Source organism: Rhinopithecus bieti, unplaced genomic scaffold (genome assembly GCF_001698545.2).
Source record: "Rhinopithecus bieti isolate Rb0 unplaced genomic scaffold, ASM169854v2 scaffold_29928, whole genome shotgun sequence".
Lineage (NCBI taxonomy): Eukaryota > Metazoa > Chordata > Mammalia > Primates > Cercopithecidae > Rhinopithecus > Rhinopithecus bieti.
In genome coordinates this window covers 4138996-4165939 of record NW_016814053.1, presented here as the reverse complement: position 1 = coordinate 4165939, position 26944 = coordinate 4138996, and the positions used below count along the sequence as shown (strand labels likewise).

The 26944-nt window shown below is 39.8% G+C and overlaps 2 protein-coding genes across 2 annotated transcripts in view; one reads left to right on the top strand and one right to left on the bottom strand.

Moving 5' to 3' along the window:
* The window catches only part of GPR137C (G protein-coupled receptor 137C), an 89164-nt gene extending 88100 nt beyond the window's left edge, over positions 1 to 1064 (bottom strand). The window contains exons 1-3 of the mRNA XM_017849458.1: positions 1022 to 1064; positions 796 to 912; positions 153 to 703 (exon numbers count right to left, since the gene is read on the bottom strand). Coding sequence (XP_017704947.1) covers positions 153 to 703; positions 796 to 912; positions 1022 to 1064 — 711 coding nt within the window. The remainder of the gene's footprint in view (positions 1 to 152; positions 704 to 795; positions 913 to 1021) is intronic.
* TXNDC16 (thioredoxin domain containing 16) overlaps positions 604 to 26944 on the top strand; it is a 118813-nt gene continuing 92472 nt past the window's right edge. Inside the window, exons 1-6 of the mRNA XM_017849457.1 lie at positions 604 to 873; positions 11458 to 11564; positions 12119 to 12411; positions 13327 to 13409; positions 17485 to 17558; positions 18350 to 18424. Of these exons, the coding sequence (XP_017704946.1) occupies positions 12234 to 12411; positions 13327 to 13409; positions 17485 to 17558; positions 18350 to 18424 (410 nt within the window). The 5' untranslated portion in view covers positions 604 to 873; positions 11458 to 11564; positions 12119 to 12233. The remainder of the gene's footprint in view (positions 874 to 11457; positions 11565 to 12118; positions 12412 to 13326; positions 13410 to 17484; positions 17559 to 18349; positions 18425 to 26944) is intronic.

Genomic DNA, 26944 nt, shown 5'->3' with positions numbered 1-26944 from the left:
GCGGGGGCCGCAGCGGCCGCCGGACCCGGCACGGACACCCTCATGAGGGGCTGGGGCCGGGCGAGCGAGCGCGGGAAGGAAGGGGCTGGACTCGGAGCCGCCGTCGAAGGGGAGGACTGCCCCCCAACCCCCCCCCCACCCCAGCCTCTAACCCCAGGAAGCGCCGTGACGGGACCCAGAGTCCCGCGCAGAGCAGTCGCTGCTCCCCCCGACCCCGCCTCCTCTTTCCCCCCACCCCTCGGGGGTCTCGGCTCCTCCTGCTGCGGCTCGGCTCCGTAGCTGCAAAAAACAACTCTCGGCTGGAGACAATCAGCTGAGAAACCCGAGCATTTGAGGCGCTCGCTCCGCACTGTGGGCTCGCGCCGATTGGCCCGGCCAGGCACGCCCCCTGAGCGCCGTGCTCGGAAGGCCACGGGCCGCTGTACCCGTCGCTCGAGGGCCCCGAGATCTGATTGGGGGCTTAATTTCCCTACTTTCTCCCTCCCCTGTACTTCCCACCCACGCTGCTGATTGGATCTGCTACTGCACCGCCCGTTCGCGCCGGCGGGAGGACTCTGTAATCGTCTGTCACTCTCGCTCCGCCCACCGCGCTTCCCATTGGTTAGAGAGTGCCTCACGTAGGCAGCACGAGGAGAAGGAGGTGCTTCCCAGGTTGTTTTTTTGTCCAGGAGGCCGACTTTGTCGAGTCGGTGGCGGCCGCAGGCTGGGAGGGAGCGGTGCTACACCTTCGCAGGTTGGCAAAGTGATTCCAGGCTACCCGGCTAGTCTGGCACGGCCTGGCCTTCTGCCTCCTACTCCGTCGCGTGGCGGCGGGAACTGTTGGCTGCGCGGCCTCAGGAACGGCCCTGGTCCCCGCCCGCAGGTCCCGGGCAGGTAGGTGGCAGCGCCGGTCCTTCAGGCTGTGGGCTCTGCCTGCAGACCCGGGGATTCAGACGAAGCAGCTTTCTGTAGCCAGAGCTGCACTGCAGAGCTCCGGAGTCTGACTTAGGACACCCGCCTCTGGGTCACCGAAGGGCCTCACCTGGAGCCTCCTGAGGGCGTTTTACCTTCTGTTTTCGCTGCATGAACGGCGGGAAACACCGGAGCCCTTTGTGGGTCAAGGGGATGGAAAGGGGCAACGGGGAGAACCGGAGCTCTTCAGTGAAAGACACTTCCCTCCCAAGGGATATGTCTCTTAAGGAGGAGTAATAGTCGTGTCAGATGGATGTTGAAGCGATCTGTGAGCAGGGGGAAGCTCGTTCTTTCAAACTTAGAATTTGGGAAGATGCTCTGGGCTTAAGTTTTGGGAAAAAGGCAGAAACAGATTTGTAAGTCTGATGATTGCCTGGAGAGGAAGTAGAATATTCTGTACTGTTTAAATTCCACATGCATTGAAGCCTTTGGACCTGTGTATGGTAGATGGTGGCGCTATTCCTGGGGCTGAGAGAGAAAATACATGCTATGTTACTGCTGTAAAGAAGCGAGGAATAATCACATCGACTAATGTGTATTAGGCCGGCACATAGTTATTGACTTTTTTTTTTTTTTCCTATTTGGGAATAAAATTAGCAAGTAGTGCAAAATTAAGAGGAAATAATTTGTTTTCTTTAGGATATACAGCACATTACGAATTCAGTATCCTTGTGAAAGACATTGCCACGTTTATTGGAGCAACCAAGACCCAGCTTTTCTTACCTCACCATCCTTTGTCCTATGCTTTTTTTTTTCTTTTTTCATGCAGGGTCTCGCTCTGTCACCCAGGCTGTAGTGACAGTTCACTGCAAACCTCTACCTCCTGGGCACAAGCAATCCTCCCACCTCAGCCTCCCAAGTAGATGGGACTACAGGTACTGTCGCCATATGCCCGGCTGATTTTTTTTTTGGGGGGAGAGACGGGGTTTCACTGTATTGTCCAGGCTGGCCTTTGTCGTATGCTTTGCCCAAGAAGAGTGTTGCTCTCTTTTTTTCCTAGCTAAGTATTCCACAGGGAACTTTAAAGTCTATGTTGTAGAGTCTGGGACAGTCGTTTTTCCAGGTACCAGATACTAGTGTGGTTCGAGTTCCTTAAAGGTTTGCTGACACACTGTAGTAGATGTACAGGCCCGGCACTGTTAACCTAGACATCCCTCAGATGAAACGTTCAGTTGAGCAGGTAGAGAGTGCAGTGTGTGAGAGGGTACCGCTTGCTCTAAGAAGTTAACAGGCCTAATCCAACATCTATGCTTTGGAGTAGGATTTTGTTTACTGGAATGTAAGAACTTCATCTCATGTGTTTTTAGAGAATGTGATTAGGGCAGGACACAATTCTCTTCAAATAGGAGACAGGATGCTCATGACAGCAGTGATGTAATTGATTGCAGTAATGTGCTTAAGCATTTAAGCATAAAATCAGAGTTGTGTGGTTTTAGGCACTTGTCAAAATCAGGGGCACCGCATATTCTCTGCCATGGCCTATTTGCATCTTCCATAATCATTAATGTGCACATTTCAAGTCATCAATAGACTTTTACTATAGAAGTGTTTTTCTCCTATATTCTCTGCTCAAAGTGATAGTAAACATCTGGATGGTACCTATACTAATTTTAGGTCTTTGTCTGTGAGACTTACCTGCCACCTGCTGTGTGTCAGTAAAAGCAAGTCTGGATAGCCTCCTCCTTTCTTCTTTTTTGGGGGATGGGAGTGTGTATATAGAGTTGGGGGGTGAGGGTGCAGGTAGAGGATTTTTCTCCCAACTGCTTTGGAAAGGCTCTAAAGGGGAGAGATGTTGACCCCTTTTATTGCCTCCTTGGGTCTGAAATGATAAACTGTTGAGATCTAATCAACATTTTATTTGAGGCTGGTTCAGTGAGCAGGTTCTGTTCTCCAGTAGCAGCATTAAACTAAGCAAGCTGACTTCAGACAGAATGTTCTTAGGCACGAACTTTGTAAGCATTATATGCTCCATTTGTTGCAAAATAGGAAGTGTGTCTTTTTCCTGAGTATGATGGCCACAGATGTTGATACAATTTATTTAATAGTTATAGTTGTTAATTTCCTTCTTTTCTGAGAGGGAAAGCCATTAATTTTATGGTTAATCATGAGGGAACATTAGGCCTATAAAGAGGGAACTAACCAAGGGTTTACTAGAAAAGCTTGGTGTCAGTTATTCTAAAATTTAAATGTGTCCAAATGCATAAAGATTTAATATTATTGTTCTGAGAGGACAGATGACCCTAGCATAGTAGTCTTTCAACCATTTAAAAGCAGAACTGTTTGGGTCGGGCGCGGTGGCTCACGCCTGTAATCCCAGCACTTTGGGAGGCCGAGGCGGGCAGATCATGAGGTCAGGAGATCAAGACCATCCTAGCTAACACGGTGAAACCTTGTCCCAACTAAAAATACAAAAAATTAGCCGGGCGTGGTGTTGGGCGCCTGTGCTCCCAGCTACTGGGGAGGCTGAGACCGGAGAATGGCATGAACTGGGGAGGCGGAGCTTGCAGTGAGTGGAGATTGCACCTCTACACTTCAGCCTGGGTGACAGAGCAAGACTCTGTCTCAAAAACAACAACAACAACAACAACAACAACAAAAAACCCAGCAGAACTGTTTGTCAATTGCTATTGCATACGGTACCCTATACCAAAATGGGATTGGTGGGGCTAACAAGGGCTACCAGCTGTTCTACCTGCCTTAGGAACACAAAGGCAAATCCTTAAACTGTCTCCTTACTAACAAGAAGACTAGCGTTTCTCTTGAAGTACTTCCTCCTTGATGTCCTTTGGAGCTTAATATTCGGTTGCTGAACAAAGCACACTTTTATCGCCTTTAACATTTTATGTGCACGCTTTAGCCCTTTTTCTACGATTGTCTCACGGAGCCATTCTTACAGTGCAGTTACCCTCTTGTATTAGTCTTTAGTTACATGTCACTCATTCTTTCTATTATTTAAATGAGCTGTGCAAACACACTTCTTTAGAATTTGGGGATGAGACAAAAGTTACATCTTACATGCCAACTGTGATCCATGCTAGCAGGACCATCATACTGAAGAACTGAGGGCCTCTTCCAGCCCAAAGGGTCAAAGTCTACATGTAGTTGGGAGGCATATCTGTAGTATTGGCAAACATGCTATGGAAAACATTTACCTGTGACTTTTCCTGTCTCTTAGTATTCGCATCTGTTGTAATAATAGTCAAATTGCATTTTAAAGAGTCATCTTATGTTCAAGTCATAATCCTTTTACCCGTTAGTAAGACCAGGTCTATTAATAGTGCTAGACTGGGTTATACTATGGAAACAACCCCGAAACATTAGGAGTTTAAAATAATAGTTTATTTTGTTTTCTTCCTGAGATGGAGTTTCACTCTTGTTGCCCAGGCTGGAGTGCAATGGTACAATCTCGGCTCACGGCAACCTCCCCCTCCTGGGTTTAAGCGATTCTCCTGCCTCAGCCTCCTGAGTAGTTGGGATTACAGGCACCAGCCACCACGCCTGGCTAATTATTTTGTACTTTTTAGTAGGGTTTCACCATGTTGGCCAGACTAGTCTCGAACTCCTGACCTCAGGTGATCCACCTGTCTCAGCCTCCCAAAGTGCTGGGATTACAGGTGTGAGCCACCACGTCCAGCCTAATAGTGTTGGAAGTAGAAAGAATGGGGGTCGTGACCAACTCAATATACCACTGGAGGCTATATGAGCGAACAGCAAACTGTTCTCATGAAGCAGGTTGTTGGCAAACTGACAAACTGCGTCTGCCGCCCAGAAGGAATGCTGAGGCCAGTCACGCCCCAGGCGCAGTGCTTCTTGTGATTATCTGCAGGAACATCTGAAGCCTGTTAGTGATCATGTGAACCTGTGATAAATCAAGCAGCTGACCAACCTTTACCTGCTGCTCCCTGTTCTTGCTACCCAATAAATATGAAGGGTTGTGGAAGCTCAAGGCCCTTATTCACTAGAAGCAAGGAGCCTCCTGACCCCTTCTTTAAAACAGATTATTTTGTTTTTATTTTCATTTCTGCCTTCGTTCCCCCTTCATTCAGTCCCGTAGTAACCGTCACATAATAGTTTATTTTATATTGGATCAGCTGGGAGCTTTTCCCTGTGGTGTTCTCTTTCTGGGACTTGGGCTGACAGAGAAGGCCTAATTTTGAGTGTTATCAGTGATCATGGCAGAGGGAAAGTGTGTTGTGATTCATTGCACACGTGTACTGACTCTTAAAAGCTTCCAGAGGTACATGTCACCTTGCACATTTCATTGGCCAAGTCATGGCCATACCTAACTCAAGGAAGTGAGAGGTATAATTTTAACATGCAGAGATCTAGAAACATTTGAACATTCTCTCTTGTCAACAAATGCTTTCCTTTGTACATGTAGTTCTTCCTTGGCTTTTCCTGGTGGAGGTAATTCAAAATTACCATCTTAACTACATGAAGCCTAAAGTTCAGGATCCCTGAGTAATGTCCAGCAGTGGTCATCTCTTTACTGGTTTAGATAGAAGTTATCTGTCTGCCAGCCCCTGTTGAATACGTAAGACAGTGTTGGGAGAGAGAACTGTAAGTGTTCCTGTTTGGAGAGAGGAGGAATGGAAAACACACCAGATTCTAGATTGTAGCAATCTACAATTGAAATCTCTCTGGGCAAATGTTGCTAGGGCTCTAGTTCTGTTCACTGAGTTCTCTAGGCCAGTTGAAACAACAACAACACTCCTGTCTAACACAATAGAAATGAATTACAGGAAAAATGAAATAAAGAATATCAAATTACAAGCCCAATTTTAAAATTACTAGATTCAATAAACATAAAATTACTGTGTGAAATTGCTATAAAATGTTCTAAACATTTACACTCCATTTCTGTATTTATGTCATTATTTTAGACCAGTAACAAATCGTTCTTACTCTTCACATGCCCTACAGCATAGTTCTCCATGGTCCTTGGCTTTGCCCTGTGTGAGGTTCTTCTATTTTTATTATTCTTGGCCACATCTGAAATTGGAGCGTTTGGCCTCTTTCTGTGTCTGAGCAGTTTTGTCAGTTTGCTTTGTGACCATGTTCCGGTGGGCGCCTAAGGATTGTTTTAAGTTTTGAACATCTAGTCTTTTGGATGGCAGTTCTTCTCTGAGTATTTTTCTTTTAATACCTGGTTAAACACCACCAATAGCAACCATTACACAGTACTAATCTGTCTTCCAACCTCTTCTTTTAGGGCTATAAATAAGTTCATTAGCCACAGGAACCTAGGTACATATTCATTATAAGTTAATCAGGTACATGTCACCTCCAAACTATTGTAGTGACAGTTTTATCAAACTTGTTAACGTGGGTCACTTGCTGAGCTCCAGTCTCTGATAAATGTTTTCTTGAGTAGGCCTAGAACAGTTTCTATGCTGCTTGGCCCCTAACCCAGTGTTTTGGAGTTTTTGTCAAGGTGGCATCTCACTTCTAGTTTATATACAGATTAAGAGAAAATGGTTTATGCTGCCATAATAACCCCTGCCATCTCAGTGACAAAACAAGGTTTATTTCTTCCTCTGTCACATGCTTATTACACATTAGCTGGGGGTTCTCTGTTATGCTTATGCTTACAGAATAGACACCATTCGGGCATTTCTCTTGACTGCAACAGAAGACAGTAAAGCCTGGCCTTATTAACACTAGCTGCCAAAACTGTTGCCCGAAAGAGAAGATGTCACTTTTGCTCACATTTTTTGGCCACAGTAAGTCATCTGGTGGTCTTAACTAACTTCCCCAGAGGTGGGGGGTGGAGGGAGCTTAAGTGTAATCAGTAACTGCAAGGAGAACTAGAACTATATTAATGAACTGTCACACCAAGATAATACGGCCACATTTCTCCAAAGGTACTCATCACTTCGTTTTGATACCTAGATTTTTGTGGTATTAATTTTTGTTGTTGTTATTGTTGTTTTTGTTTTGTTTTTTAGACAGGATCTTCCTCTTTAACCCAGGCTGGAGTGCAGTGGCGTGATCATGGCTCACTGCAGCCTCAATCACGATCCTCCCATCTTAGCTTCCCGAGTAGCTGGGACTACAGGTGTGTGCCACCATGCATGACAAATTTTTTTTTCTTACTTTTAATAGAGACAGGGTCTCTATATTGTCTAGGCTACTCTTGAACTCCTGGGTTCAAGTGATCTTCCTGCCTCGGCCTCCCAAAGCGCCAGGATTATAAGCGTGAGCCACTGTGGCTGGCCAAGTATTGTTTTTCATTCTCTTTTCTAATTACTGGAGGTTAAAAAAAAAAAAAAGTCACCGAATACCTTTTGTATCTTTGTTTTCACTGTGCTCTTGCTGATATTCTCTTTCTCCACCCACATCCTCTTGCCTTTAGTTAAGATCTTTATATGAGGACGGCATGTCTCTGAGCAAATGCGTTTTATTTTCCATGCATGTGAAATGTTCACTCTTCCATGGCCCTACAAGGTAGATATCCTTCCCCAACTCCTTTGCCCCCATTTCTTCTTCCTTAGAGCCAATTACTTTTAACTGCTCACTCGATTGGGGCACCCTTCCTCTATTTTTCTTGTTTTTTTTTTTTTTTTTAAATTATCACCTGTGTAGTTAGTACATTGGTGCCATAGCACTGTGGGGCAGAAGGTTGTTCATAATGTATACTTATGCCATGTTTGGGCTGTTTGTGCTTGCACCCATTCAACTCGTTCAGCACCCTCGATTTCAATTCCATCTTCATTTTTATCATGTATAACTCCCCAATGCAATTCCCTCCCTCCTTCCCCCGTCTGGCCCCCATGATTAGCCCCATTACCGTGTGAGTGTTTCCTCCTTCCCGTAGGTCCAAAAAGTGATCTGCATTGTCCAGTTTCCCTACCTGTATGAGTTGAGATCATGGGTTGTTTGGTTTTCTGTCTTGTGGAAAGTTGCTAAGATATGATTGGTTTCCAGCTGCTCCATGTCCTCCTACAAAGGACGCATAACCATCCTTTTTTATGGACGTGCATAGTATGTCCATGGTGTATATTGTCGCCCCAGGTTTTTCTTACATTCCTGATCTGTTCACAGATGAGATCATGTTGGGTTGATTCCAAGTCTTTAGCTAGTTGTGAATAGTGCCGCAACTAAAACATAGTGTACGATGTGTCTTTGTAGTAGAATAATTTTATAATCCTTTGGTATATACCCAGTAGCTGGTATGGCTGTGCGTGTCATATGGTACATTCTGTCTAGATCCTTGAGGAAGCCGTTGCCATTTACTGTTTTTCCCATAGATGTGTTTAACGGTAGTTTACAATCGCCACCAACCAGGGGTAAAAGTGTTCCGGTATTTCTCCACATCCTCTCCAACACCTGCTTGTTTTCCTGACTTCTTAATGATTGCCATTCTAACTGTGTGAGACTGGTATCTCATTTGTGGTTTTCGATTTTGCATTTCCTCTTGCATATGGCGAGCGTAGTGCATGATGAGCATTTTTTTCATGTTGTCTGTTGGGCTGGATGGAATATCTTCTTTTGAGAAATGTCTGCTATCCAATGATTCCTTTGCCCACTTTTTGATGGGAGTTGTTTGTTTTTTTCTTGTAATATTTGTTTGAGTTCTTTGTAGACTTCCGTGGGATATAGGCCCTTTGGTCAGTATGAGTAGGTTGCAAAATTTTCTCCCATTCTGTAGGTTGCTGTTCACTCTGGATGGTAGTTTCTTTTGCTGTGCAAAACTCTTTATTTTAATTGATCCCTTGTCAATTTTGCTTTTGCTGCCGTTGCGTTTTGGGTGTTTTAGACATGAAGTCCTTGGCCCATGCCCTATGTCCCTCGCGCATGGGTACAGTACCTACGATTTTCTTCTAGGGTTTTATGGGATATTAGTCATAACATTTAAGTCTCTAATTCCCATCTGAATCTAATCTTCGTATGTATAAGGGTAAGGAAAGGATCCAGTCTCAGCTTTCTACTTATGTCTAGCCAATTTTCCGTTCCAGCACCATTTATTAAATAGGGAATCCTTTCCCCATTTCTTGTTCCTCTGCCAGTTTTGTCCAAAGACTCAGGACTGGCTGTGATGATGTGCGTGTATTATTTCTCGAAGGACGTCTGTTGTCTGTTCCACTTGGTTCTATATGCTCTGTTTTGGTACCAGTACCATGCTGTTTTGGTTTACTGTAGCCTTGTAGTTATATTTTGAAGATCGGTAGCGTGACGCCCCAGTCTCTTGTCCTTTGGACTTAGGATTGTCTTGGGCAATGCGGGGCCTCTCTTTTTTTTGGTTTTTCCATATGAACTTAAAGCAGTTTTTTTCCAATTCTGTGAAGAAAATCTCATTGGTAGCTTGATGGGGGATGCGGCATTGAATCTAAGTAAATAACCTTGGGTGAGTATTGGCCATTTTCACCGATGATTGATTCGTTCCTATCCATGAGCATGATATTGTTTCTTCCATTTGTTGTGTTCCTCTTGTATTTCACTGAGCCAGTGGGTTTGTATGTTCTCCTTGAAAGGTCCTTTCATCCCTTGTAAGCTGGATTCCTAGGCTATTTCCTATTCTTCTTGAAGCATTGTGAATGGAAGTTCATTCCTGATTTGGCTCTCTGCTTGTCTGTTACTGGTGTATAAGAATGCTTGTGATTTGACCTTCCTATTTTCAGTAAACTTGGTTTTGGTTTTGTGAAAGTTGAAAATTTAGTTCTCTTTTCATTTCTTTTCCTACCCTAGCTGCATGTCTCCTTATTTTCTTTCTTCCCTTTCTCTCAACAGTTGTTATGGTTTTGCTTAAATCATTATTCAGTATTTATTTCATTATGAAGACATAAATTCTACTTCTAGCTGACCATGTGGTATTCTTTGCTTTAAGTAATTTTTAAAATAATCAAATCTTACCATAGATGGAACAAACTACAGAGATTACTACTGAGTTCCTAACTCTAAACATATGTTAGAACACCACCAATGTCTCTAACTGATTAAAAGCACAGTACTTTCACATATATGATCTGGTTTGTCCAACGAGATAGAAGATACAGGAAAATATTTAAGCATTGGCTGTCTGGTTAGACCTTTTGTGCTACAAAATACATTCTAGGGGAAAAGAGTAATGTGTTAACACTGGTGTCCAATTTAGTGTTAAAATAGTTAAATTATAACCTAGAGGCCAGGAAAGATGATATTCTATACTCAGATCTTTCATCTGTGCTTTTCGTGTTATATGATTTAATTAGGTTATAGTTATTTCATATCCAGTAATGAACGTTACATAGTTATTCCCTTAGCCTCAGAAATGCATTCATTTTCTCCAGAATATGAAGAAAATAGTGGATGACCTTTTTTTTTTTTTTTTTTTTTTTTTTGAGACGGAGTCTCGCTCTGTCGCCCAGGCTGGAGTGCAGTGGCCGGATCTCAGCTCACTGCAAGCTCCGCCTCCCGGGTTTACGCCATTCTCCTGCCTCAGCCTCCCGAGTAGCTGGGACTACAGGCGCCTGCCACCTCGCCTGGCTAGTTTTTTGTATTTTTTTAGTAGAGACGGGGTTTCACTGTGTTCCACAGGATGGTCTCGATCTCCTGACCTCGTGATCCGCCCGTCTCGGCCTCCCAAAGTGCTGGGATTACAGGCTTGAGCCACCGCGCCCGGCCGGATGACCTATTTTAAAACATCTCTATTAATATAAAGTATCTTTAAAATAGGCTGGTTTAAAATGGTTATAATGTATAATCAATTTTAATGTCAATGATATCCCTTAATTATGTCATTAAAGTTACATTTTTATATACCTCTTATAGTTCTTGCTTGTCATTTTACTTTGAGTTTTTGAACTCTTGACTCATTAAAAATTGATGGCAAATTTTTTCACTGATACATACTATCTCTGATGAACAGAATTATTAGGAAATAACCAATTGAGTAATTGCTTCATTTTTTTTTTGAGGAACACCGGCTTATTAGGGAGAGATATTATGTGCTTATTGATAATATTGAATGAGCAGAAGAAATACTCAATTGAATATGATTTTTCATACATTTCAAATTCTTTATCATTTTTTTCTTTGCTGAAAAATTCTACCTTTAGGAGTATATAGAAATAATCTTTTGCTGTTTTTTCCNTGAGACAGAGTCTCGCTCTGTTGCCCAGGCTGAAGTGCAGTGGCCAGATCTCAGCTCACTGCAAGCTCCGCCTCCCGGGTTTATGCCATTCTCCTGCCTCAGCCTCCCAAGTAGCTGGGACTACAGGCGCCCGCCACCTCGCCCGGCCAGTTTTTTGTATTTTTTAGTAGAGACGGGGTTTTACCATGTTAGCCAGGATGATCTCGATCTCCTGACCTCGTGATCTGCCCATCTCGGCCTCCCAAAGTGCTGGGATTACAGGCTTGAGCCACCGCGCCCGGCCTCCTGTTGCCTATTTTGAGATAGTGAGCTTACATTTGAAAGAGATGGGTCCTGTTTGAAATTTTAAAAATTCTAACACAAAATTTTCACCTATAGCTGTGGCTGTTTTTATATTATACTATTCTTTCTAAACTTTCTTCTTTTAAATGTAGATAACATAGATCATCAGTAGAAAACTTCCTGAAGTTGTTCAAGAAAAATTTGAAAGTAGCAAAATAGAAAACAAAAATTAACAGCAGATACAAAGGACAGCATGGAAGTAAGTACACCAAGAAAGAAGATAAGAGGAGGATGTCTAGGACAAATTTGATTTCAGAACATAGAGTTGAATTAAAGTATGAGTTGAAAAAGATATTTAAATTTTTAAGCAGTATAGAGAAATCTAAGGGTTAGGCATTACAAATTATGTATAGTTAGAAGGAATGTTCTTCCATTGTTTTAATAGGTTTCTTCTATGGGATTTAAAGTAAAAGTAAACATATTAGGCATATTTTGGATGTCTGACTCCCATCTAAATGGTATTAAATAATTATTTGATTATTTCTCATAATCAACTATAGATAAAACAAAATACTCAATTAAAATGAGTTGATTAATGTTTGAGAATTAATTTTAGAACCCTTGAAAATGACAATTAGCTTAACTACTCTACTAAATTAAGCATTTTCTAGATAGCTTTGATATCTTTTGTAAGTATCAAAAATCAATAGTATTATCAAGTCAGTGTTGTTACATATTGTCCCCCCTCAAATTTTTATGATAAAGTACTAGCAAAATCAAATGATGTGACTAATGACAACTTTCTTTTTGCAGATTTTACTCCAACAAATTTGTTCAACAAACCCTCGTTGAATACCTTCTCTGTGCCAGGTGTTGTCTTAGGAAACAGAACACAGCAGTGAAAAAGCAGTCAAAATCTTCCACTCATATGCAGCTGCAGCTCATGATGTCTTCTGGCTTCAATGTCTTTAGAGTTGGGATCTCTTTTGTCATAATGTGCAGTTTTTACATGCCAACAGTAGACTCTTTACTAGAACTGAGTCCTCAGAAATATTTTAGTACATTGCAACCAGGAAAAGCCTCTTTAGCTTATTTTTGTCAAGCTGGTAAGTATTTTTAAAATTCTAATATGATTCTTGTGATGCTTTTATTGCTATTTAATCAATAAGCTCAGTGGGAGATTACTGTTAAGATTAATAATATGTGCTATACAGCTGTTAGTATAATCCTAACTGGGTTTGAATCCGGCTCCTGCCACTTGGCCTGTGGTGTGACCTTGGTTAAGTCACTTAGCTTCTCTGTGTTTTTCTTTCATTATCTGTTCACAAGAAACAGTACTTTATAAGTTTGTTGTGAGGATTAAATGATTTTACTTATGTGCTTAGTTCATAGTAAATACAAGGTAAGAATTAGCTACTAACATAACATCTGAAAGAATACTTTCTCATGTTTTTAGCATGTATTTTAAGTTTTTTAAAACTTTAAATGTAATACTTTAATACCCTGCTTTAGCTGTATTGTTAATTATACTGAATTAACTAATATAACTATTGAACACGACTAATAATTTTTTGATAGTCCAAGTCTTCATGTCTTAAAAATACTATTCTTGGAATTAATAAGTGAAGTGAGTGCACATTTCTGTTGGCTCCCTTATTATAATTGTGATTCAAAATGGTATTTTAAAATCATTTGGAAAGTTTTGTATGTGTACATGTGTGTTGTATATATGGTATTAAATTTGGAGGAAAATGCCAAATGTTAGGTTTAAACGAAACATCGTATTCTTGTTTTAGTAAGTGTTTAAGGTCCATTTGCAAAGTTAAAATACATCATGATAAAAACATTAGAAGTAAGAATAATGAGGCAATAGTAAAATAAGGGTGTGAAAATATGTAATGAGATATGTTTAATTAATTATTTGTTGTATGCTAGTTGGACAAATTATTCTGTGTTTGCAGATTTTAAAATTCATTTTAAGGGGCAATTCATAAACATTCATGAAACATTTATTATTTTAGATTCCCCAAGAACATCTGTGTTTCTTGAAGAACTGAATGAGGCTGTTAGACCTTTGCAGGACTATGGAATTTCAGTTGCCAAGGTAGAAAGATATTTATGTTACTAAAATATTAGTGACAAACATCTTACAACTTTATGGCTTAAGACTGAATATCTTAAAATACTTCCGTTTCATATCTTTTTCCAAAGTGGAAATATATTTTTTCCATAAGAATAAACAGAAGCACAGAATGATAGTTTCAGATTATTGTATAACATACTACATATAGAGGGGACAAAAGCTGTTTAAAATTTTAGCTTAGAATTTAACTTTATGTTGTAAACCATTCTGTTGGGCCTGTGGTATCATTTCTCAAACCTACAGTTAGGTTTTTGTTCTGTTTTGTTTTGCCTAATGAATATTTCATAATAGCCAGAATTCAACTCTTTTTAAATTTTTATTACACAAACTGCAGTAACATTTAAAATGGAGGTAATTGAATAGTTTTTTTTTCTATTCTTATAACTCTTTATACTGGTTTATGTTTCACTTTTTCGCATTTATTTTTAGAACAAACTTATAACAACTCAACATTACATATTTAATTTTTTTCTCAAAAAATGTTCAAACTTGCTATAGAGTATTATAGAAAATTTCCACATGCATCATGGATTACATAGATATGTAAGCCTTTTATTTAATTTAAACTTAGAATTTATACATCAGACACCTGAACAAGGGGTAACCCAGTGATACTAAATTCTTTCAGGTTAATGTCTACCTGACTTTCTGAGTACATTTTTTCTTAGTTCCTCTTCCTCTTCTAAGAGATAGCTATTGTCGCTCTTGGTCTCTGCAGCTAGAGTTCCCAGGGCAGGCAGCATAGAAACATTAACCAACATTGGCTGTATACCTTAAAAAATAAATGTGTCAATTCTGTATGTGTAGAGATCGCAATTAACTTTGAACAACTGATTTCACTCTAGAGTGATAATGGCAATCATCCCCAAGGATCTCTGAATAAAATTTTAAATTGAAACTTAGAAATGAAGTAGTAGGTTGGTAGGAAACTGAAAAGGGATAATCATACTGTTTAGTAACTGGTAGACTGTCACTAAATAACTATGCATATAGTCACTGGAATAGAATGCTAGTTATTAAATAGAATAACTATGATCATTGTAATAGGAGAGATACAAATAAAGTGCCATAGAAGTTTTTTTTTCTTTTTTTTGAGACAGAGTCTCGCTCTGTCACCCAGGCTGTAGTGCAGTGGCGTGATCTTGGCTCACTACAACCTCCTCCTCCTGGGTTCAAGCAATTCACCTGTCTCAGTTTCCCAAGTAGTTGGGATTACAGGCACATGCCACCATGCCTGGCTAATTTTTGTAGTTTTAGTAGAAATGGGGTTTCACCATATTAGTCAGGCTGGTCTCGAACTCCTGACTTCAGGTGATCTTCCTGCCTCAGCCTCCCAAAGTGCTGGGATTACAGGCGTGAGCCACCATGCCTAGCCTATTGAAGTTTAAAGGAAAGAAAGCCCATATTTGACTTTTGAGGTGGAAAGTCACAGATGGTATTGGGAAAGATTTCACAAAAAGCAGCATTTAAGATTGTTTTCAGAAGTTAAGATTGCAAGAGGTAGGATGAAGAAAATGCTAAAATATAAATGGACTACATATTCTAGTCAAGACAATGAATGTCAAGCTGGATACAATAACCCAAGAAAGCTGTATGCTATTTAGAGCTGTGTGTCTTGCTTTAAATGTGTCCTTCCTTTTCTACCTGGTTACCACCTACTTGTTCCATAAGATTGAATTCAGAAATAGTGCCTTTCTCTGGGTTATCTAATGCACTTGAATATGTGAGCAATGATAGCATACAAATCAGAAAAAAGCGTAAAGTACAAAATTTGACCTGAAACAAGCTGTAATGTTTAATTCTCCTTCTTGTTTCCCTAACCAATGCTATTTAGAAATGCACCCAAAATAAAGGCTTCAGAAATCTTCGAAGTGAATGAAGGGGAAAAAAGATATATTATACAGTGATAACCAGAAGAAATCTAGTGTATCAAAGTAGATTTTAAACAAAAAGCTCTGTCATCCTTGACTTTTCTTTCTCTGATAAGTAATCCATCTACTACTTGGTTCTACTATGAGAACTTTTCAAATCTGACCACTTCCTGTACCTTCATTTTTACTTCTTCCTGCCATCTCATTGGGGAAACCACAATAGCCTCCTAATAACTGGCCTTTCTTCCTTCACTTTGTCCTGTGACAGACTTTTCTCCATATGTAGCCAGATGTGTCAGGATACATCACTACCATGCTGTGAAAGTCCTTTCATTGCAATTATGATCAAATGGAAACTTTTGAGTATGGTTGACACTGGCTTTGTCGCTGATCTCATTTTCTGACCCACCACTTTGTTCAGTTCGTTCTTAATATAGTGGTCATCTTTCTGTTAGTTGAACCTGCTGGAGGTACTGTTACCACAGGGCCTTTGCAGATATTTTCCCCTCTGCTTAGAACTCATCTCTTTTACTGACTTGTGTATTTGTATGCATTACTCCATTTCTTCAGTTCTTTGTGCAAATGTCACCTTTTCAGAGAAGCCTTCCTTGATTTCCTCTCTAAAATGCCCTATCACATACTATCACCTTGTAATTTTTTTTTTATTTATAGCACTTAACATGACATATTAATTAGTTTTTAAGTTGTCTCTGTTTTATATTGTTCTAAAGCTGAATATTTTTATTTGGAACTTACCTGTACCCTAAATGACTAGAACAGTGACTGACATGGTAGACGTTCAGATATATTTTGAATTGATGAATGAATGGATACATCTATTGTCATAATACCAACCATCCTTATGCTGTAACTTAAAAAAATTTTAAATTACATGTATTAAAATTTACTTTTTGGTTATGGCTATACTCCGACTTTAATTCTGATTCTCTATTTCTAATTTTTTAGTATCGGTTCCTGTTTTGTACCTTTTTAAACAAATGTTGCTTCTCCAGTTGTTACTCTTCTTCCTCAAATCCTATTAAAATTAAATTGAACAACAGGAAAACCCCTCTTAAAAGAAACAAAACCTTACCAAATGTGAAACAAAATAACTATTCTTCTAATCTTAGTTTTGGTTAGTTAACCTTGGTGGCTACCCATTTGCCCCATTTAGAAACCCCTTTGCTCTTTTCTTTATCTTTCCTCTCCTGTATCCCAGTCTCCATGTACACGCTCAGTCTTCTCCCTGGTTTTATGTATTGTATTTGTAAAAAGTCTTTTGAATGTCTTCTGTCCTTTTTGGCTTTACTTCTGGTCCAAGTCATCCTTGACCTATACTAATGTGATACTATTTTAAACTCTCCTTGTATTTGTGTTCTTTTGCCTTCTGTTTATCTTCATGTTGTTGCCAAGATTGTTGTTATATATATTTTTCACTTAGAGTTCAGATTATAAGCTATCCAGGGCTGCTATGGCTGCTCTGACATCATCATTGACTTAGTTCATTCTTTCTGTTGCGCCATCCTTAGCAAGTAGCTTCTTTAAAGATGCCTTATGGTCCATGATTGCTGTTGGTACTCCAGCTGTCTTATCTATTTTTGGTCAAGAAGGAGGGAAAAGAGCAAAAGTATCAGCCCGCTTTTAAGAGCGTTTTAGGAGTTCCAACCCAGTGACTCCTCCTAATACCATTTAGCCATTGCAGGCTGTTGGGGAGGCTGAGAAAGCCTGTTAATGAAACACTTGCTTTTAGCAAAGTTCTGTTAGTAAACAAAAGGGAAGGATGGATTTTGGGTGGGAAACCAGCAGTATGTGCTATCTCTGTGTTCCACCTGCTGAGATGCTTTCGTCATCCCAAGTTAGCACTCACTTTTTTGCTTCCTAGCTTTTGCTCATACTTTTTGTCTTGCCTTAAATGTGTCCTTCCTTTTCTACCTGGTTGCCACCTACTTGTTCCATGAGACTGAATTCAGAAATAGTGCCTTTCTCTGGGTTATCTCATGCACTTGAATATGTGAATAATTATAGTATACAAATTAGAAAAAAAAAGTAAAGTATAAAATTTGATCTGAAACAAGCTGTAATGTTTAATTCTCCTTCTTGTTTTCCCAACCAAGAAACTTGACCTTTTGATATATATGCTAAAACTTAAGTATACTCTTTTAAAGGTTAATTGTGTCAAAGAAGAAATATCAAGATACTGTGGAAAAGAAAAGGATTTGATGAAAGCATATTTATTCAAGTAAGCTATTTTCGTGAGTGTGCTGGACAAATATAAAGCTATACTTCTAGAATATTTAAATATGTAAAATATCACTGAGCTAGAATAAAGTTATATGTGGGGGGGATCATGTAAAACTTAACCAAAAGTCCAAGTGATAGATTTGTTACCTAACCTCTCTGTACTTTAACTTCCTTATTTATAAAACAGAGAGTAATACCTACCTCACAAGGGAGTTTTGTGAGGCTCTTGTGTAAACTCCTACAACAAATGCCTGGTAAGCAAGTGCGTACCAAAGTTAGTGTTCTGGATAGATATGTCAGGTCCACATTTGGGTGTGAAATAAATGTACTTTATTTTTGAGAGATCTGCCAATCTCTCTGCACTTGGGTTTCATCTACCTGAGGTTTCTCAAATCCTTGGGATTTGGCTGAAGAAGTGGGGAGAGGTCCTGTTTTATCAGGGACCTTCTGAGGACACTTTTTTCTTTCTTGCCTTCTTCTCAGCCCAATTTGGGGAATTTATGTGTATGTGTGTGTTGACTGTGAGTTGGGGAGATTGGTAGGAATCCTTGTTTGGACTCATTTTTTTTTCTAGCCTTTTTGCCAGGTCCAGAGCCTAGGCTTTTCAAAGTTAATATATTTTTTGAGAACGTTGTATTATGTGCCAGGACTCTGGTAGGTATGTGGATAAGACACAGCCTGTAACATCAAAGACCTTATAAGCTAATGTATTTGATACACAAGTAAATTGAATTCTAAGGAAATATTTTTGTGTTTTTAAATATTACTATGTTTTAAAACTTTTTATAGGGGCAACGTACTGCTTAGAGAATTCCCTACTGACACCTTGTTTGATGTGAATGCTATTGTCGCCCATGTTCTCTTGTAAGTACAGGGGCTACCTATTCATTTGTTTACTTGTTACTTATTTATTGATTTTATTTTAAATAACCACAATTAAAATATTTCAGGATTTTAACATTATATTTGTAGGCAACAATTTAACACAAATTACTAATCTATCTTCCCACATCAAGGATCTAAAATTTTTTTTAATGGCAAGGTATACAGAAACATGGAGATACTTTTGTAAGAGTAGGAAATGACTCAACAAAACCATATCAAGTGAGGTCCAACTGGTGGAGTGAGGATTTTGCCAGATATCAGTCTGTTCAGGCTGCTGTAACAAAATACCATAGACTGGGTGGCTTATAAACAACAGAAACTTGTTTTTCACAGTTCTGGAATCTGGGAGGTCCAAGATGAAAGTACTGGCAGATTTGGTGTTGGGTCAGGGCCCCTAGTTTATAGCTGGTCATCTTTTCCCTGTGTCCTCACATGATGAAAGGGATAAAGGAGCTCTCTCAGGGTCTCTTTTATTAGGGCACTAATCTCGTTCATGAGGGCTCTGCCCTTATGACCTCCTAATATCATCACATTGGCATTTAGAATTTCAACATATGAATTTTGGGGAGACACAAACATTTAGACCATAGTACTAGGTAGGAACCTCATCTTTTTGTTGTTGTTGTTTTGAGATAGAGTCTTACTCTGTCACCCAGGCTGGAGTGCAGTGGCATGATCTTGGCTTACTGCAACCTCCACCTCCCAGGCTCAAGCGATCCTCCCACCTCAGCCTCCTGAGTAGCTGGGACCATAGGCATGCGCCACTCATCTTTGTTATTCTCACGGGGATATTTTAAGTACCTGGCTTTCTTCTTATCCCAGCTGGATTTCTTTCTGGATTCTCTAGCTCTGTGCCTGCCCAGTTAGTATGGAAAGAGTTTGTCCCAGCACATACCTCAGTGTTTACTGAGAGAGAAAGTTTAAGTTTTCTGGCCTGGAATCTCCATGCCTGGTATTTAGGTCTATCTGGGGTCCATTCTTGGAATCTTCCCCTGAATTAAGTCTGATATTCTCTTCAGTAACATAGCTAGAAAATATGGCTTGTTAAGGACACAGGTTTACATGAACTTTTCCAATTTAATGTTATAAACCTGTTGTCCACTAAGACCTTTGCTGACATTAACTGTCTTTTTCTCCTTGGGTCTCCTCTTCCTCTCTTACCTACAAAAATTGGTAGTTTAACTCGTGGAAATTCAAAACTTACAGGTGAAAAGTTGTGCTTATCACTTTACAAATGTTCCAGTCCCAATAATATGTTAACAAAAGGCCTTTAGAAATTCCTGACAACCATGGGCCCTGATATTTTTTTTTTTTTTTTTTGAGACGGAGTCTCGCTCTGTCGCCCAGGCTGGAGTGCAGTGGCCAGATCTCAGCTCACTGCAAGCTCCGCCTCCCGGGTTTAAGCCATTCTCCTGCCTCAGCCTCCCGAGTAGCTGGGGCTACAGGCGCCCGCCACCTCGCCCGGCTAGTTTTTTGTATTTTTTAGTAGAGACGGGGTTTCACCATGTTAGCCAGGGTGGTCTCGATCTCCTGACCTCGTGATCCGCCCGTCTCAGCCTCCCAAAGTGCTGGGATTACAGGCTTGAGCCACTGTGCCCGGCCGGGCCCTGATATTTGTAGACTAAGGAACCAATTGTAATGAGTGAAGATGGTCTTTTGAGGAAGGAATTCCTTGGAATCCCTTTCCTGGGACAGAGGGGTAGCCATCTTGATGGTGGGAGTTCTATGAAGCTTAGCAAGAAGTCCAAATAATAGATATGACATTTGTTCTCAGGAAGCTTACTAGTTAGCAGCTGTTTTTCCAGTGGATACCTGATGACCCAGAAATGAGGGTGAAGAAACAGAAAAAAAAGTCTTTTCATAAAGTATGAATCCACATTTGACACCAAATCCTGGAGTGGCATATCCACATTGAACAACTTGATGACAAGGTGGTTTTGAAACAGCTGGCCCTAGATATGGAGAGGCTGTCAGCACTGAGGACTGTGTTATCTAAACTGGTTACCCCTTGAGGCTCAGCTCATTCAATCCTCCTTTAGTAGTGTCCTGTTCTAAGTGCTGTACTAATGCTGATTTATAGAACACGAATTCCACAAATAGGTTATTCCCCATGTTCCTGCTGTGTGCCAGACACTTGTCAGACATTGGCTATAAAAAGCAGAATAGGGTATGGCTTCTGTTCTCTAGGAATCTAGTGTTGCACAGACAGATACAGAAACAGGATCTATTATTAATATGTGATAAGTAAGGAACATAGTAGAAGTATGTATGCATAAGGGCTAATGGATCCACAGAGAAGGGAATAGTTACTCATGTCTAGAATGAGGGTGGATATTTATTAGGTAGGCTTCCTGAAGGAAGTGGCAGTTGGGATGAGTGTTAAAGGATAAGTACTTGGTGAAAAAGGGGAAGATGGGAAAAGCAAGAGGAACTTTGTGACAAAGGCATAGAACAGCCATGTTCAATCTTTTTTTTTTGGCTTCCCTGGGCTGCACTGGAAGAATTGTCTTGGTCCGCACATAAAATACACTAATGATAGCCAACAAGCTTAAAAATATTTGCAAAAACATCTCATAATGTTTAAAAAAAGTTTACAAATTTGTGTTGGGCCATATTCAAAGCTGTACTGGGCTGCATGTGGCCCATGAGCCACCACAGGTTGGACAAGCTTGTCATAGAGGTTAGAAGTAGTTGGGACAAGGTGGTGGTTTTGCCAGAGTGTAAAATGTGAAGCAGGAGATAAGAGTAGAAGAGTAGACATGGGGTCAGAGGAAGGGAATTTTTGTTTTCCCTTTGTATAAGTTTAGGCTTTTGGGTAGCCACTGAAAAGTGAGGAGTCCAGCTCTAGGCCAACATCCTTATGTGATCTTTCAGGCCTGATCATATGCAATATTCCAAGGCTATGCCTGTCAAACCTCACAGGGGGCAAGCTGCCCTCACCATACCACACTTGGCACACAAGCAGTACATTGCAGTTTTCTAGAGAAAATTGAGGTCAAGGACATAGGCCCATTCCTCTCCTAATCCTTTAGGCCCCTATGCTTATATGTACATCTGCATTCCTAGCTCCACTGCCTCCATTTTGAGGCCTCCTTATCAGAGCCCTTGGCTAAGGTGCTTTTCTTATCTTTGAGTCAGGGCCTTTCCACTCCTACCCACACCCCTTTTGTTCCCTCAAGTCCAGGGGTCCATAAAGAAGTGGGGCCTATTGTTTGGGACTCCTTGGGATGAGATGAGTCCTTGTGTCTGCACTGCCTGCACTGCATCCACCTGACCCTTGCCTGTGGTCATCCCAAGGGATAAAAAATGTAACATTGTTGAGCCAGCACCTCTCTTTTTTGCATCTTGTTTGCACCTTCCTAAGTAAGTGAAACCTTGATTATTACTTTTAGTTTGGCTTGTTGTTGTTCTGATTGACCACTTTAACACCTGATTGCCCAGCAAAGAGCTGTAGGCAGGCAAGTGATGTGATCAGATTAGTATTTGAGAGATCTTTCTGGTGGATGTGAGATACGTCTATGGGGTTTGAGCACGTGTATAAACCATTCTGTGACCATTGTATAATCTAGGGAGGTAGAATAGATACAGCAAAAGGGGGTTTTTCTTTTTAATGCCTAGGAGGGGAAATTAGCTGGACTTGGTAATGGTTAATTTGGTAATAGTAGAACTACAAACTTGTTAATTCTTGATCTCTTCTTCTCTCCTACCTCGTGCTACCCAGATCTAGTCTGATCACTATCTGAAATAGGCAAGGAAGAAGAGCAAATTTACAGAATATGAGTCTACTTTAGCAAGTGGAATGTCCATCATGCCTCAGTTAGGCATATATAGGAATTTGAGCCCTGGAGCAGTGTACATCCAGGTGTTGTCAACATATAGGTCAGCCAGGGAGCATCCTAGGGCAATAACACCACTTAAGAAACTGAGAGAAAAAAATAAATGTCAAGGAAGCAGAATTCCAAAGAGACAACATCCTCATTTTTGTTTAAAATGTGAGAAAATGACTTATGTAATACAGTATTTTATAAAATTTCGGGCCGGGCGCAGTGGCTCATGCCTGTAATCCCAGCATTTTGGGAGGCCGAGGCGGGTGGATCACGAGGTCAGGAGATCGAGACCATCCTGGCAAACATGGTGAATACAAAAAAAAGTTAGCCGGGTGTGGTGGCGGGCGCCTATAGTCCCAGCTACTCGGGAGGCTGAGGCGGGAGAATGGCGTGAACCCGGGAGGAGGAGCTTGCAGTGAGCCGAGATCGTGCCACTGCACTCCAGCCTGGGTGACAAAGGGAGACTCCGTCTCAAAAAAAAAAAAAGTTCCCAGGAATATTTACAGTGTTCAAGAACTATACCAAAAAGTATGCTGTCTCATAGCTGTACCTTGCAAATTGCCATGAAGAACAACCTATCTTCTTTCTTTTGTATGGTAAAACCATCAGTTTGAAATACCCAGTTCCTGGCTAGCAGTTTTTTTCTCTGTTGTACTCTTACAGTTGCATACTATTCATAAAAATAGATTTGAACTGGCCAGGCGCGGTGGCTTAGGCCTGTAATCCCAGCACTTTGCAACTCTTTTTTTCTAATACACAGACACACACACATATACAGACATATACTGATATGTTCTTATATAATATATACAAAAATATACATTTTATCTATTATATAAGAGGTATAATATATATACACATATATATACCTAGGTATTACATATATATGTATATATATGTATATGTATATATACACAAATACATATATAGGTATTATATATAATANGTAATATGTATGTAATAATTTATATAGTAGGTATTATAATAATAGATATTATATATAAATACACACATATATATACCTTGGTATAATATATATACCAGTATATGAAAGATGGATTTCTACATACTAATTTTGTGTCTTTCAACCTTATGGATTTTATTATAAATTGAAAAATGAACTAGTTACACCTATTATACTTATTAATAATCAGCAAAATAGTATTTCTCTTATATTAAGGATATTATTATTGTAACTTATTACTAAGCAATTTTTTGTTTATATTCTTGCCTTTTTTCTAAGATACTGTTATCTACTATTAGATACGTACATAAGAGCTGTATATATATCATCTATAATTCTACATTTACATTTTATTAGTAAACAGGCAAGTCAAAATTTCCTGGGATTGCCTCCATTTACAAAAATTCATTGACATACATATGAAAATATATTAATTTTACCTACTGCATTATTTTTTATCTAAATCCACTACTTAGCCTAATAATAAGAAATATTTACAGATGTTTGGATTGTTCTCAAAATACTTGTTTATGAACTAAAAGCTTGCATTACAGAATATATGTTATTTTATTTGGCTTGCTTTTTAAAAATGTGTAACCCATGCTATTACTTTTATCCCAAAGCATTTGAATTGTTCCTTATTTAGAATGTGTTACTCTGGACCAGTGACCTACAGTTATACTTGAACTTTGCTACTTCGTCAACAGAAAAGATCAACGTTTTAGATAATTTGTTATTTTCAGAACATAGAATTGAAGAAAAAATTAAGTTAGTGAAATCTGAGATAGAATAACAAGTATAAACTTAGGATGATCTTTATACTAATTGTCAATATTTGAAACATATATTTTTGGACCATTATCGTCAATTATGTACCTTTTTTGATAGGATATTTACAATATTGCTGAAACATTGATTTAAAATATAGTGACATGTCAGTCTATTAAAATTTTCTCACATTGATTTTGCAGGATATAGTAAGTGAAATACATCAAACGGTTAGGGCATAGCATAATACTTTTTACATAGGAGAGGGGGTGTTAAGTCCTAAACTCTGAAGAGTCTGAGTTGTTACCCTACTTGTGTGTCTGTGTTTTATATATATATATGTATGTTATACACACATAGAAGACTTCTGAATTAGAGAACTGACCTTACAGCAATAACAGCAGCCAGAGTAGCATGATAGTGCTATCTTCATAGCTAGTTCTCTGCAGAATGACAAGGCAAGAGTCAGATGCTTATTCCTATACATAGCAAGGTTTGAAGGAGAACTTCAACATTATTAATATCCGAGTTTATATAGGAGCTGACACACTTACTCTTCCCCTCTGAAAAGGAAGTGCTTATCTTTTACTGTGGAATGTAAGAGCAGAAGAGGAAGGCCTCTATCCCTAAATATAAGCATTTGACTCTGGAGAAGAGAAGATAGTGTGTAGAAAAAACAAAAATTATTTTTCCTCTGTTCCCACAAAGCATAGAATACTTCTGCGACCAGATGTTTGAGGAGTCTTCTCCACATACCAACTCTGTAGCTGACATCAACGGGGTGTCCTGTCATTCAATTCTGTGGGTACCTACCTGAAGATAGTATCAGATCCTGCATGTTGAAGGCCAAGTCCCCAAGACTGCCCCCTACCTGAGATGCCAGTCACATAGGATAGAAGCTCCCATGCTTCTGTCTGAACAGCTATAAATTTGGGTTCTCATGGCTCCAACAAGCCCCTCATCGGGCTTGGCTATTTCTCTAGAGTGGCTCACAGAACTCAGGGAAACAATTATTTACATTTATTGGTTTATTACAAAGGGTATTGCAAAGGATACAGATGAAAAGATGCATAGGGCAGGGCACATGGGAAGGGGCGTGGAGCTTCCATGCCCTCCCCTGGCGTGCCACCCTCCAGGAACTTCTGTGCATTTTGCTATCTGGAAACTCTTCAAGCTCTGTCTCTTTGGGGTTTTATGGAGACTTTGTTGTGTAGATATGATTGATTAAACCATTGGCCATTGGTGACCAAGTAACCTTCAGCCCCTCTCTCCTCCTCAGAGATTGAGGGTTGGAGCTGAAAGTCCTAACCCTCTAATCATGCCTTGGTCTTTTAGTACCAGGCCTCATCCCAAAGCTATTCGCCAGCTATCAGTGAGCACATTAGCTTACACAAGACATCAGTTTGGTGGAGATTGTAAGGATATCAAGAGTTGTATGCCAGGAAACGGGGCTGGGGACCAAATATATATTTTGCAATATCACAGATATGTTTTATTTCTCTTTGAATGGAAGCAGATGGCTCCTAGAGAAAAGGAAACATGCCTAGAATTAGAATTCTCCATTTTTCTATCTTGCTAGATTTGATCTTCAGGAGACTTGATCTGTGTGGGAGCACTGGGAGAGCAACATAGGATTTCCTTCTACAGGGGCACATATAACTGCATATAGTATACATGTATGTGGCATAAATATTACAAGGTTTCACAAAAACTGAACATATTGGTTGATAGGAATGATATGGGGAAGCTGGGGGTGGGGGATGAAGGACTTTTAGGTAGACTCTTTAGTCTTTAACTTTCTTGGTACCTTTTGTGTTTCGAATCCTATAAAAGTATTAACACTTTGTGAAATAAATGAAATTTAAATTAAAAATGAGAATTTGGATTTATAGTCTAAAAATTCTTAACTCTGCTTTCTAAATAACAAAGTGAAAAGTGGTAGAATTGAGTGGTTCATTCACTATTTGAGGAAAATTTTACTTCCAGCTTCCAGATGGGGTTGAGAATGGTAATACAGTTGGCCCTCTATATTCACAGGTTCTGCATCTGTGGATTCAACTCCAAGTGCATCAAAAATATTTGAAAAAAGCAATCAAATATAACAATATAACAGTAAAAAAATATAAAATTTAAAATATGGTATAACATATATACTATATTATATATACTATATATACACTATATATACTACATATACACTATACTATATATATACTATAACATATATACTATATAAAACATAGTATAACATAGCATTTACGTTGTATTAGGTATAAGTAATTTAGAGATTTTTTTTTTTTTTTTTTGAGATGGAGTCTCGCTCTGTCGCCCAGGCTGGAGTGCAGTGGCCGGATCTCAGCTCACTGCAAGCTCCGCCTCCCGGGTTCACGCCATTCTCCTGCCTCAGCCTCCGGAGTAGCTGGGACTGCAGGCGCCCGCCACCTCGCCCAGCTAGTTTTTTTTTGTATTTTTTTAGTAGAGACGGAGTTTCACCTTGTTAGCCAGGATGGTCTTGATCTCCTGACCTCGTGATCCGCCCGTCTTGGCCTCCCAAAATGCTGGGATTACAAGCTTGAGCCACCGCGCCTGGCCAATTTAGAGATGATTTAAAGTATACAGGGAGATGTGTGTAGGTTATAGCAAATTCTCTGCCATTTTATATGGGACTTGAGCATCCATGGGTTTTGGTATCCAAGAATCAATCCTGGATATTAATCCCCTGAGGATACTGAGAGATGATTGTATTTAGAAAAGGAAAGTAACAACTGATTTTTATATTTATTAATTAATTATTATTATTATTATTTTGAGATGGAGTCTCACTCTGTCACTCAGGCTGGAGTGCAATGGCGCAATATCGGCTCACTGCAACCTCTGCCTCCTGGGTTCAAGCAATTCTTCTGCCTTAGCCTCCTGAGTAGCTGGGATTACAGGCTTGTG